This window comes from Penicillium subrubescens (assembly GCF_028828155.1).
Source record: "Penicillium subrubescens strain IBT 31985 chromosome Unknown utg000010l_segment0_segment0, whole genome shotgun sequence".
In the NCBI taxonomy this organism is placed as follows: Eukaryota; Fungi; Ascomycota; class Eurotiomycetes; order Eurotiales; family Aspergillaceae; genus Penicillium; species Penicillium subrubescens.
This window is the reverse complement of record NW_026643160.1, coordinates 1,424,493-1,436,803: the sequence shown is the minus strand read 5'-3', so window position 1 is coordinate 1,436,803 and position 12,311 is coordinate 1,424,493. Positions and strand designations below refer to the sequence as shown.

The following is a 12,311-nucleotide window of genomic DNA, read 5'->3' as shown; positions in this document are numbered from 1 at the left end:
GACAATGGACTTGTGTTTTCTTCAGCCCAGCCTGGCAGCCACACTCATCCGATCATAAATCAAAGCCGTAATATGGAGAAAAGGAGCTGACCTCTAACTAGAGATCCGATGCTGAGGTTTTGAAATCTTCCGTCGATTCATGTATTCGTAAATCGTAGCCAGTGTTCACTATCACCCCTCAAAGATATACCCCATCGTCGGTACTCTCATCCCGTTGCTCACCAGCACCAGCATGACCACTCCCATTCACAATCGGAGTTTGCCCCTTATCCTGATCCTTCTCATCTTTCTTCCCAGGCTCAATCCACACCTGCCCTCGATTCTCCACCTCGACCTTCAACAGCGCAATCCGCTCCTCCTTGCTCTTCACCACGCCTTCATTCTCAGCAATAACCTCGTCGAGAAATTTGATGCCTTCTTCCGTCTCCACAGCCTTTTCTGCTTCTAGGGCTGCGTTGGACTCGAGCAGTTTATTGATGTCGTTGTGTAATTTTGCGGCTTCGGCGTGGAGGGATTCGAGGGAAAGCTCTGTTATGGCTTCTGCGAAGGCTGTAAGGCTTATGGGCTGACTTGAGGCAGACATCCTGGTAGCCGAGGTGCTTCGAGATGGAATCTGATGTCAGTGGGTGTTGAGAGAGTGTGAGATGTTTGGGATAAGGTTGTGAGGGGTGGTTTGGGCAAAGTTGGAGATGGTCCGAGCTTCTGTTGGTTCCCCACTCAAGGACTTTATGCTTAGTTAAATAATGAACTAGGTCAACTCTGATGACAAAGGCACGCGGATGCAGTAGGTAAGATGTTGTATGTATATGGATCAAGAGAATGAAACTTCGGAACCTCCCTTCTCATCGTTCTTTTTGGGCGTTAATCTGAAGCCTAATATTTGCAAGTAGGATATTGGGACCTCAGCCTTTAGGTCTGAAAAATATGTTTAGGTTTAGCTGCCTATGGACAATACTACTTCCCCCGTTACATCTTCTTCTCCTTACCGAGTTAATTGGTACTATTCTGTTATATAACCCTTTACCCAATATCTCTGATAGGGATCTTATCCGACGCATATTTTCGGTGGCGCATGCTTTACCGAAGTCTTTGAGCGGTACCCCCCTAAAGCCGAGTTTACCTTTACTCCCATCGCCCTTCGGTTATTTGACTAATTTACTTGATGCTGCAAAGCAAATTTTCGCGCTTACTACCCTAGGTTAAGTATGCGTGTTTACTATCAACTAGTTACTCGCGAGGGCTATGAAATGTCCCTCATTTCAATAAATTAAAGACAAGAAACTACGAGATCTGTGAATCACAGATTTTAATTTCAGGAGGTCCGGTGCAGAGGTACACGACCCTGATAGCAAACAGCCAATTAGGGACTTTACCGATAGCTATCGGCAATAGGCCCCTAAGCAGTTATCCGAGTGCGGAACTAAAACCCGCTATGCAGGTCGAACCTACAGGAGAAGTACTATAATTGAGCAAACGTCGCCCCAAGTAGTTGCACTCCTCTGAAGCCCAAACCAAAAATATCTAGTATACCCTCGTTGTTTTCTCGGGATGTTTTTGTGTTCTCTTCTTACTGTATGCCTTATCTGGGTATGTTTTGTACCTGCTGTAAGAGCAGAGCATGATGGGACAACACATCCCTTAATCACTGTTGTCAATGGCACCTATTATGGGCTCCATAATTCGCAATATAACCAAGACATATTTCTTGATATGTCAGTCGCGCAGCAGCCGGTCGGTGATCTTCGTTTTCACGTTCCTCTGCCGTTGAATACATCCTGGTCTCTTCCAAGAAACGCAACGGAATACTCACCCGCCTGTCGCGGCTATAACCAGAAAAATGGTGCTTCTGAAGCATGTCTCACTCTGAACGTCGTGCGGCCACGAGGCTTCAGCCCCAAGAAAAACTCCCGGTTGCTGGTGAGTACATGCTGGTTTCTTTCCACAAAAAAATCAAAAGAAAAGGTGGCCTAACGTTTACCACTTCCCAGTCTGGATTTATGGCGGAGGGTTTACCTCCGGCTCTTCATCAGACTCACGATATAACTTGTCTTAAATCGTCGATCAATCAGTCAAAATCGGAAAGCCTATGATAGCAACCAGCATAAACTATCGTCTCCATTGCGGGGGATTTATGTGGAGCAAAGAGATTCAACAAGCAGGAGCTGGGAATCTTGGATTTAGAGACCAACGCTTGGCGCTGCATTGGATACAAGAAAGTACGTCTAATGTGGAACCAATCGGTTGAGATTCTGTTCTGACTGTGCTTAGACATTGCTGCGTTTGGTGGCGACCCATCGCAGGTCACAATTTGGGGTGAAAGCGCCAGAGCTAATAGTGCTGGTACGCATTTGGTCGCTTATGGGGGTCGTGATGACGGCCTTTTCCGTGCAGCCATTAGCGAAAGTGGAGCTCCAAGCGTTTATGCACGCTATCAACTATTGTTAGTGCGGCGGGCTGCAGTTCGGCAACAGATACTCTCGCTTGTCTTCAAACCATTCCAGAAGAAACATTACATGGAATATTCGATAACTCTTCTATCGTGCCTGTCCATACGTTGACTGGACTTGGTGGACCACAATTCATCCCTGTCATCGATGGAGACTTTCTTGAAGAGAGCGCCACTATTCAACTTCGAGAGGGCAGATTTGTTAAAGTTCCTTATCTTATAGGTGGTAATGCCGACGAAGGAACAAGTTTTGCCGTTAGGGGGTATAAACACGGACGCCGAATTTCAGAAGATAGTCACCAATTGGGGTTTCGACAATGCTACCGCAGAAACCTTACAGGCACTCTATCCAGATATTCCTGATATAGGAATACCTGCCACAATGGTTGGGAGACCTCCATCTCAATATGGGGATCAATATAAGCGAGTGGCGGCATTCCAAGGCGATATGAACATCCATGCACCCCGCAAACTGGCTAGTCAGGCCTGGTCAGTTCATAATGTGTCAGCGTGTAGCTACGTGTTTGACATGATCACGCCCGGGGCCCCATTTGCTGGGGCCAATCACCGTTAAGAGGTCCCCTATGTGTTCCACAACGTTGACAACGAATTGCCACTTACAAGCAGCCGCCAACGCTTGAGCACTATAATGTCGAGAATGTGGGTCAGTTTCGTGACGATGCTGGATCCAAATATCCCCGGAGGTATGTTTCCGTTCATATTGATATAACATAACCGCACTGCGTTCGAGAATCTCCGAAATCTAAACTGACTAACTATTGAACAGAATATGCTACCAGATGACCCGTATACGACAAGAACGACCCGGAAATCATCTTCTTCAACACCAATGTTACGAGCCTTGCGTATGTAGACTTGGATGTCTATCGTGCAGAAGGCATAAAGTACATTAGCGATCGACTTGAAAGTATTGGGCGTTGAGATTTTGCTGGTTTAGTGTCGTGAAATTTGGAGTGGTACTTACCACCACAATATTCTGGGTCGTGGCCAACCCACTTTTGTATGTAGATTTGTGACCCTGTGGAAATCCTTTGATAGCAGAATAGTATTCCTTTACGTAGCGTTGTAAAGTGAATAAAACTAGATCCCTTTATATCCAATCCAATGAGCAGGATCTCTGACTGGGTCTTCTACCTACAGTGGGAAAATTTTGTACGTAATCCAAGTCCATTCGCGCATACGGCGCTAAGGATCAGGATCAAGATCGCCACAACGAGAATTCGGAGGCTAGCACTCCCGACGACAGTCATGACTCTGAATTCGATGGACCTAGAGCAGGGTCCAAGAGGGTCGAGCCGAAGCGAATACGTCTAATCCTCCCATCGAATCAGCAACTCTTGGCCCCAAATCGCCACCTCCACCATTCCCCAATCCATGCTAGAGCCTCTTGGACTTTGCGCGCGACGGCGTTCATAACTCTGATTGGATGGGCCGGCGCTAACGCTGATGACATCTTTTAGTGGTGGGTAGTTAGGTTACGGGGTAGCAGGCAGACCTTGGCAGAACAACAGAAGAATACTTAAACAGTCATCTGCATGACCGTGACTCCGTGAGAGCAGCGCTCATGAGCTTAAGATGTCGGGTCACTTGATATCCAAGATTGGTATCTTCCTGTTTGCACTCGTCGCCATTGTCGCTATGATCTTTAACTTTCTATCAACTGGCATCTTTCTTCCTCTTAACATTGACCTTTTTTTGCCCCGACGAATAATAATGGACGACGACCTACATCGCGTCTCGTGTCCCACAATGGATCCTTTGCCGACGACTGAACGGACCGTGTTCGGCAACACCCGAGGATGCTTTGTTTACTGCTATCCCTCCACTGGTGGGGTTCTCATCAAAGAGGCTGACCTTCTCGACATGCTTTTCCTATCGCTCCCCCGCTCCCACGTATCGCACCGGTCATCTAGTGCCGAAGAAGAGGACAAATTCTGTAATCTCTTGCGACGGATTGGTGCAACTTGGTGGCCGAGTAAGGAGGATGAGATAGAAGTGCTGGTTGGCATGAGGGAGGCCACGGAGGAAGAAGAAAAGGTGGTAGTATTTGGTTGGCCGACGGATGGAGTTGGTGTGTGGGTGTTGAGGTATAAGAGTGACAGGGAAATGCCAAGAGATTTTGGGAGGATCAGTTTAGCGATGAATATGGAGGAAAAGATACAGATGATGAAAGAGTATGGTGCTACTTTTATGGAAGATGTCACACAGGTGAAGGAACTTTATGATACCAGTGGCTAGATATGTGTTAAAGGCCTACTAGTCTCGGGATGGGTACTAGTGCTTGTGGAGGGGAGTTTCAATATGCTTCATACAGTGCTATGGGAGAGTTTCTAGTTAGAGTTATCTGGGATGCGTTTCTGTCGAAGCAAATTTCTCGGTGAACGTCCGGTTGACGAACGCCAGAGAAAGTCCTGCGACTGCTTCTGGGTGGCAGCCCGGTCGACTCGCCGCGAGCTTGCCGCTTCATCAGCTGTCTTATTTCCCTCAATTCCGGCGTGGCCGGGTACCCTAGAGCTATTCGGGCCCTGCCCCGGAGGGAGGGACTCATAGTTAAGAAAGTCTTGGCAGGGGAGGGGCCGTGAATCTTGCCCCCTAAGTACCCGAAATCTTGATGCTGTATTTCTTGATCGGATCTTTTGCATCTTCTCATCTAATAACCATAATCGCTCGGCCACGGAAACTCGGGGCTTCAGGTGGGGATCAATTATAGGCCGATATATCTTTCATCAGGTAAGTAAGCAAGGTCCCTGAAATGGGTCTGAGAGAAATTAACTGACCGCGACTTCCTCTTTTTAGAGCGACTATGGGCGACGAAAATAAGTGGGCGAGAAGTTGTGTTGCAAGACTCTCGATTCATAGTAAGCTTATTTAGAAGGCTGGTCGCATAATTGCCAAGTCGATGCGACGAAGCGACAAAGCTCCCGACAACGTAGGCATCGTAGCAAAAGGTCAAAATGCGAGCTTGTTGAAGCCTCGGCGGGAGCAATGCTTTTTGGCCAAGGGTCTGGCTGGCCATCTGCTGTCCATGTCCACTCACGATCGCCTATAAGTCCATGAACAAAGCAGATTTCAACCAAAGCGTTGGCACAGCCATGCAAGACTTTGATTCCATCTAGAAATAAAGCGATTGAAGGAGGGGCGGGACTTTCAGCCTTACGGCGGTCGGCGGTGCCTCGTCGTCTTGGACGTGCTTCTTCAAGCCACGGCTTCGTAGTGGGAATGGACTCTTCCATGGACTCATAGTTTAACGAGAAGCATGATTCAATGGTGCTGATGGAATTTTTTTAGATTTCAAGTTTAGAGCACACCGAGCCTTGACTATGGGTGAGCCGACGTAACAGCCGACCCTCTCATGTTTCCTTCACGTATTGCCAAATCAGAACTGGAAGAGCGCTGAAGACAGGGTGAAAGACGACCAAAAGGGGCAGGTATGAAGATCGGTCCAATCATTCATTTGAATACCTCATCTAGATAATCAACTGTAATTCTATCAGCGGAATTTACTCTTTGACTATTTTCTAAGATTACATGTAGTGATATACCGGTTTCCCGAGGGGGGCTGTGGATGAAGCTGGTCGACAGACCAAAAACCCAGGAAAATCCTCGCAGACATCATACTGCTCTATGTATCTGCATAGAATCACTGGATTTTTTTAGATTCCAAGCTTTGAGTCTGACCTGCATCTGGGTTGCAGGCTTTCTCCAGTTGTCTGAAGTTCTTTGTCGGCTCCCTTGGCGAGATAAAGCCATTGTCTCGACGAATTTAGTACTTCGTGTCACTCAAGTCCAGAATGCCTTGGTCTGATTCTTATTTTAACTCGAGTAATAATGGACTTCATTGAGTCTCTTCCCTTCTCTTTCATGGTTCCGAAGAACCATTATATCCCATTGTACTTTGAGAGCCTGCCCCATCGAGAACAAGGCATTACGGGTCTTCATACAAAGAACACGTTTAGAAACAAATTCGGTTCTTTCTACAAACAACACATTAGTATCAAGGGCATAATGCGAGGTTTATTATTGGAGTTACTGTTAGACAATGCCTTTGCCTCGCTTTTGAGGCCATATCCTCCTCGACAATGAGATGGTGGGATTGTCATGCTATTTTCGTCTCTTGCAGGAAACTTCCTGCAACTGGAGATGCGTGTCGTAGACCGACCGAAAGATATAAAAATGATCAATTTCCGCTTCTGGGATGACCTTTTCCTCTGTATATTCGCCTTTCGCATCCATTCTACCAAACCTTATCTGTTCAGTATCTTTTGCCCGTGTTGCATATAGCACATACCTGTCCTACACTTTCTCAGTACGTTACCTGCCACTCATCTCATTTCCACTGCACACAATCAGCCCGAAGTCATTCGTCGTTTAATGGCTTCGTATGAAATTGACCTTAAGATGGAGAAGTTGTCCATTACATCAGCGCCCACCATCAATTGGAGCACATGGGTCCAGCTTTTGGATAAGCTCCCCCATGAACCAAACCCACAACGCCGCTCCAGATGTGAAGGAGATTCAAATGCCTATGACGCATTCTGGAAATCGCGACACCCTTGGGATCTAGTTGATTATTATCTTTACCTCATCGCCATCGAAGGGAAGTACCGGAACTGGGGCGTCCGTCTCTCAGACAGCTGGCTGATTCAGAGCGACGGGTCCCGCTGGGATAACTTTGGATATGCCATCGACTCAGACGACCGTGAGTGTCAGACTGGCTGGAAAGATCCTCTTTTGCTCTTCTCCTCCCTTCCCGTTCCACATGCAACCGAATGCCCAGACCGCAGGATCGTTTTGGGCGTTAATCTTCGCACTCATCACCTCGTTGGCTATCTATTTGAATCTGCACCTGAGAGTATCTCCGAGCTGGACTCGGTCTGGGGTCGGAGGGAACTCATCATCAATGTGAGCCTCAAGCGATTCACTCACATTCTTAAATACAGCGTCAATGAGAACCAGTCTATTTTGAAGAAGGGCGTTTTCAACTTCTTCCGCGAGAGTAGCCGACATCTGCACGCTGGTATGGACGCGGTGATCACCATCAAATACATTCAATTCCTCCAGGATGCTCTTTCCGGCGCAAGACTTAGCGCTCCTTGCAGAGTGGGAGAGGAACCACAAAATTGGTTCGATATGGAGGAACATCTCCGCAACTTTCTGTGTCGGGGCTCAGCTAGTGGCTGGATGAGCTCGCACGAGGGGATGACAGCGGAGGAGGTCCGTAAGCACGTTACTGCTAACACCTCTTCGTCCTGTATTTTCGGTGACCAACTCTTTCCACCTGATATTGTCAATGATGAGAAGAGAGTCGGGCGTAACTCCTGGTCTCAAATTGAGCCGGATATGTCGCTGCTGATGTGGTGCGAGGTAGAGCTGCCACAATCAGGGCTAACATCGTTGGAGAAGATCAGGCAATCCACATCTGACATGGTTATTCTGTTGGGAATTTTCGTTATCGAGTGCTCCAGTCTTGTTAAGGATGAGGATGATTGTGAGATTGCGCCGTGGGTCGAGAAGATCATTGAGCGGCGGTGTAAACCACAGGGGAGTTCCCCAAGTGACAAATGGAGACGGGCTTATTAACTTGAGTGTCCAAGTGGGATACTGTACATGCATGGTGGTGCATATAGGGTTATAGTTTGCTACGGACATAGTTTGATACGGCGTTTATAGAAGTTTATTGGGATCCTAGAGGTATAGAACCAAACAAAAGAATAAAAACTTAATCAAAACTCTCTCCTCCCTAATTATAGATTGAGAACATTCCTCACACTACAGTAGAATGTAAATATATTTGATGGAGATTCCTCCTTCGCACTCGGTATTCGCCCTCGAAGAGCATTATGTAGGGCCAGCATGCAGATTGCCTGCAGGATTTCCTTCGTGCAGATTGTTGACCGGATTTCTCCGGGCATTATTATTCTCCTGTTTCCTAGATTACTTTGCTGGATTGGCCGTTTATAGGCCCTTTCTTGTTTCTTCTGCTTCTGCTTCCTCGGAGATCTCTAGAGATTCGAAGATGATCGATCATGTTCCTTTGCTTTCCAAGTTTCCTGCGCGTAGTAGCGTAGTTTCTTTCCCTATCAGAATTTGACTCCATAAACCTATCGGTCAGATTGAGAACCTTGAGTTGTATATCGTGACCAATCAGGATACTGGGTCATTCTTCTAGTTTTCTTGTTTATGGTGCCTAGTTTTCCCAACATACAATGCAGTTAAGTTAGCAATATTTGTACCTGACTATGACTAAGTTGAGTTTAATCAAGCTTGTGCCACTCGAAACGGTTGGGTAAAGTCAATTGTATTCTTAATCGTTGCCTTGGGACAGTTCGCTTCCTTCATCCTTGGGTTTGCTGTCGTTTCTATGATGTATCATATTGGATGTCGATCGGCGATCGACGATCGATTCATAAGTTACTTCGCTTCCTTCTAACATAACAAAACATCCCCTTTTTATACGCAAATCACATCCTACATAGCTGCACGGTCGTACACGTAGTCATGCATGAGCATCCGCTCATCTCCGAAGACCTCTCCAATATTTCTTCCATGCAAGGTTTCAACCTGCATGATCGGAGCTCAGTTTAGCACCGCCACGCCGTGTAACCAATGGCAACGCCTCCAAATCCGGTCTGTGTGGCGCTACGTGGCTGTTCCTCTGCACGAGCTCCAATGATGACCCATCAGCCCCGAATTGAGATGATCTGATTGGACACATCATCGAAAACAGACCCTCTCCCCGCGGACGGCGGATCTTGGCAGCGTCATGATCGGATTACGATTGGCAATGAAAGTCGCGAGTACCCAGCGGGCATCCACTGGTTCAGCGGAAGGTCCCAATTTCCCAAGTTCCCGAGCTTGAACACTGGAACTGCGAAGGCTGGGCAAAGTACTAAGTACGGACCTGTCTCGCTTGGCCTCAGCCCTGCAGCCCTACCATCCTGCGCTGCACCTGCTCATCTCACTTCCTCACAATTTTTCGAGTCTGCCTAATAGTCCTGTCCCTTTTTCTGTTTGTTACGTTCCCTGGCTTCCCCTTTCTGGAGTTCCCTCAATTGCGCTCCTTCCAAGACTTCCGCCCTTCCGCTCTCCCCCCGTGCGACAGCTCGTCCACGGTCCTTTTCACCACTTCTCACTCCCCTTTTCCTCTCCATCTGACGCCGTCCGTGAGATCGCGTCAATTATCTGCTGACAATGGCTGAATTTGCTGCTCCTCCGGTCAATGGTAGGTGAAACTGGCGAAGCTACTGCGAATGCGATCAAAACAATAAGCGACCAGCTATTGCGCATGATGCTGACCAGATACTGCTTCAACAGGGATCGTTACCAATGGCGAGACCTCGGCACCAGGGATGCGCAGCGCCAGCGACCGCTTCGAACTCATCTCCGGCCCCCTGATCAACCTCAAGAACATGCACTATCAGCCTCCCACCCCAGTCTGGCAAGGCAGTGTATTGATCGTTACAAAGCCTGGTCAAGACCAGCCCCAGCTCCACTTGCGCCAGATCGGCCCCGTTGCCGCCGAGGGACAACTTCCCCAAACGCAAACAGATCAGACTATCCGGGGCTTGAAGCTCTACGAGGACCCCAAGAAGGCCTTCTGGCGCTTCTCCCTGAACGTACCTGTCGAGACCTACGAGGCGCGCTGGGAGTACGATATCCCGGGTCTATACAATGAGTCTGCGGAACCAGTCAAGGCGCCCTGGAACTTTGTCGTCCCTGCAGAGGATCAGTCCATGCGCATCATGTTCCACTCCTGCAACGGCTTCTCAGTTGGTACAGACATGGACGCCTGGGTCGGCCCTAATCTGTGGAATGACGCCCTGCGTGTCCACGGCGAGAAGCCCTTCCATGTCATGGTTGGCGGTGGTGACCAGATCTACAATGACGGAATTCGCGTTGATGGGCCTCTGAAGGCCTGGACAGCCATTGCCAATCCTCACAAGCGCCGTACTCATGACTTCAACAACCAGATGCGCGCCGACTGCGATGAATATTACTACGCCAACTACGTGCGCTGGTACAACACCGAGCCCTTCCGCGCGGCGAACGGCCGTATCCCCCAGGTTAACATTTGGGATGACCATGACATCATTGATGGCTTTGGCTCTTACACGGATCACTTCATGAAGTGCCCTGTGTTCCGCGGTATTGGTGGTGTCGCGTTCAAGTACTACTGCCTGTTCCAGCATCATATCGCCCCGCCCAAGTCGACTTTCACCACTGATTCGCCCGAGACCATGCACGCGGTGAATGGAACCTCTGGCATAGACCCGCGCCAGGTCGAGAACACCTACGTTCTCGAGAACCAGCCCGAGGACGACAGCTGGATCATTGGCAAGCGACCTGGTCCGTACGTCGAGGAGCGCAGTCGCAGTTTGTACATGCGCTTTGGCAAGCGTATTGGATTCGTGGGTTTGGATGCCCGCACTGAGCGCACCCGTCACCAGGTCAATTATCCCGAAACATACGACCTGATCTTCCGACGACTGCAGCAGGAGATGGACGCCGCCAATGGAGAGCTGAAGCATCTAGTCGTCCTGCTCGGCGTTCCCATTGCGTACCCTCGTCTCGCCTGGCTCGAGAACATCCTCACCTCGCCCATCATTGCGCCCATTCGCTTGTTGAACAAGCGATTCGGCTTGGCAGGTGGTCTTTTCAACGAGTTTGACGGGCAGGTTGATCTGCTGGATGACTTGGACGACCATTACACGGCGCGACAGCACAAGCGCGAGCGTAAGATGCTCGTGCAGCGGCTGCAGGAGCTGGCGCGCGCCAACTCCATCCGTGTCACCATTCTTGGCGGCGACGTGCATCTTGCGGCAATTGGTCGCTTCTACTCGCACCCGAAGCTGAATCTCGCGGGTGAGAACGACCATCGCTTCATCGTCAACGTCGTTAGTTCCGCTATCACAAATAAGCCCCCTCCCAAGGCAGTCGCGAACCTCCTCGCTCGTCGCAACAAGATCCACCACCTCGACCGTGAGTGTGACGAAACGCTCATGCCGTTCTTCGACAAGCAGCCCGGTGGTGTGGAGAAGAGCGCGATTTGGAATAAGGTGACCATGCCGTCGCGCAACTTTGCCACGTTGACCGAGGTAGTGGCGCCCGTTGCCAACGGCGATGCTGTTCAACCGGTGACCGCGAAGCTCGAGCGTCTGCCAAAGGATGGCCACGCGCCTCTGCACAAGGGCGAGGTCAATGCCGGCTCGACGCACAGTGCGGCAGATGGATTCAGCGCCCACAGCGGCATGTACGGTGGTCTGGACGTTGCTATTCGCGTGGAGATTGATCCCCATGATCGGAAGGGAACGACGGAGGGCTATGGATTCGGCAGTAAGTCATAATCTCCCACGGAAGCGTGGTTTTTATGTCGATGATATCGATGATGTTGTGGCTAACCTCTTTTTTTTTCTAGTTCCCCCACTGTTGGCTACAGAAGGCCCGCCCCAGTCGTCTCGTATGAGCATCCGGTCGCGAGTTTCTCGCCAAAACTCCCATCAGGAGCAGCCCGGACGACCTTCGACTGCGCTGTAATCGTAATGTTTATTCCTTCTCTTAAGGATTTATAATATTCCCTTGTTATTGTTCCCACACCCCCTTGTCTTTGTCTTGATACCTCTTTACGTCATGTTTCTCTGGTTGCGTTTTGGTTTTTTTTCCCACATTCTACGCTACTTCAATGTTCACTTTAGTGTATATGACATATGTACTTGGACGTGTATTGAAGTATGTATGTTGAAATAATGTCCCTCGGTTCAGGTACATAGTACCGAGTACTGGTGGTCTAGTTAGTTCTAGATATGCAAATGCGATCGCGTTTAAATCATTTTACTCAGTACAGTAG

General features: G+C 49.0%; 5 protein-coding genes across 5 annotated transcripts; 4 read left to right on the top strand and 1 right to left on the bottom strand.

Annotated features, from left to right (window-relative positions):
- Positions 1-178: 178 nt before the first annotated feature.
- N7473_011672 (uncharacterized protein) lies at positions 179-583 on the bottom strand (the record flags this gene model as incomplete). Its single annotated transcript, XM_057157611.1, has 1 exon — positions 179-583. One exon carries the CDS (start codon positions 581-583, stop codon positions 179-181), a length of 405 nt encoding a protein of 134 aa, XP_057003461.1.
- Positions 584-1,548: 965 nt separating this feature from the next.
- On the top strand, positions 1,549-2,090 carry N7473_011671 (uncharacterized protein; the record flags this gene model as incomplete). The annotated part of the gene is made up of 2 exons (XM_057157610.1): positions 1,549-1,917; positions 1,989-2,090. The coding sequence occupies 2 exons, from the start codon at positions 1,549-1,551 to the stop codon at positions 2,088-2,090; spliced, it is 471 nt and encodes a 156-aa protein (XP_057003460.1).
- A 2,126-nt stretch (positions 2,091-4,216) lies between these two features.
- N7473_011670 (uncharacterized protein) lies at positions 4,217-4,705 on the top strand (the record flags this gene model as incomplete). The annotated part of the gene is made up of 1 exon (XM_057157609.1): positions 4,217-4,705. The coding sequence occupies one exon, from the start codon at positions 4,217-4,219 to the stop codon at positions 4,703-4,705; it is 489 nt and encodes a 162-aa protein (XP_057003459.1).
- A 2,133-nt stretch (positions 4,706-6,838) lies between these two features.
- Positions 6,839-8,047, top strand: N7473_011669 (uncharacterized protein; the record flags this gene model as incomplete). Its single annotated transcript, XM_057157608.1, has 1 exon — positions 6,839-8,047. The coding sequence occupies one exon, from the start codon at positions 6,839-6,841 to the stop codon at positions 8,045-8,047; it is 1,209 nt and encodes a 402-aa protein (XP_057003458.1).
- A 1,611-nt stretch (positions 8,048-9,658) lies between these two features.
- Positions 9,659-12,001, top strand: N7473_011668 (uncharacterized protein; the record flags this gene model as incomplete). The annotated part of the gene is made up of 3 exons (XM_057157607.1): positions 9,659-9,689; positions 9,782-11,800; positions 11,883-12,001. 3 exons carry the CDS (start codon positions 9,659-9,661, stop codon positions 11,999-12,001), a joined length of 2,169 nt encoding a protein of 722 aa, XP_057003457.1.
- Positions 12,002-12,311: the final 310 nt, after the last annotated feature.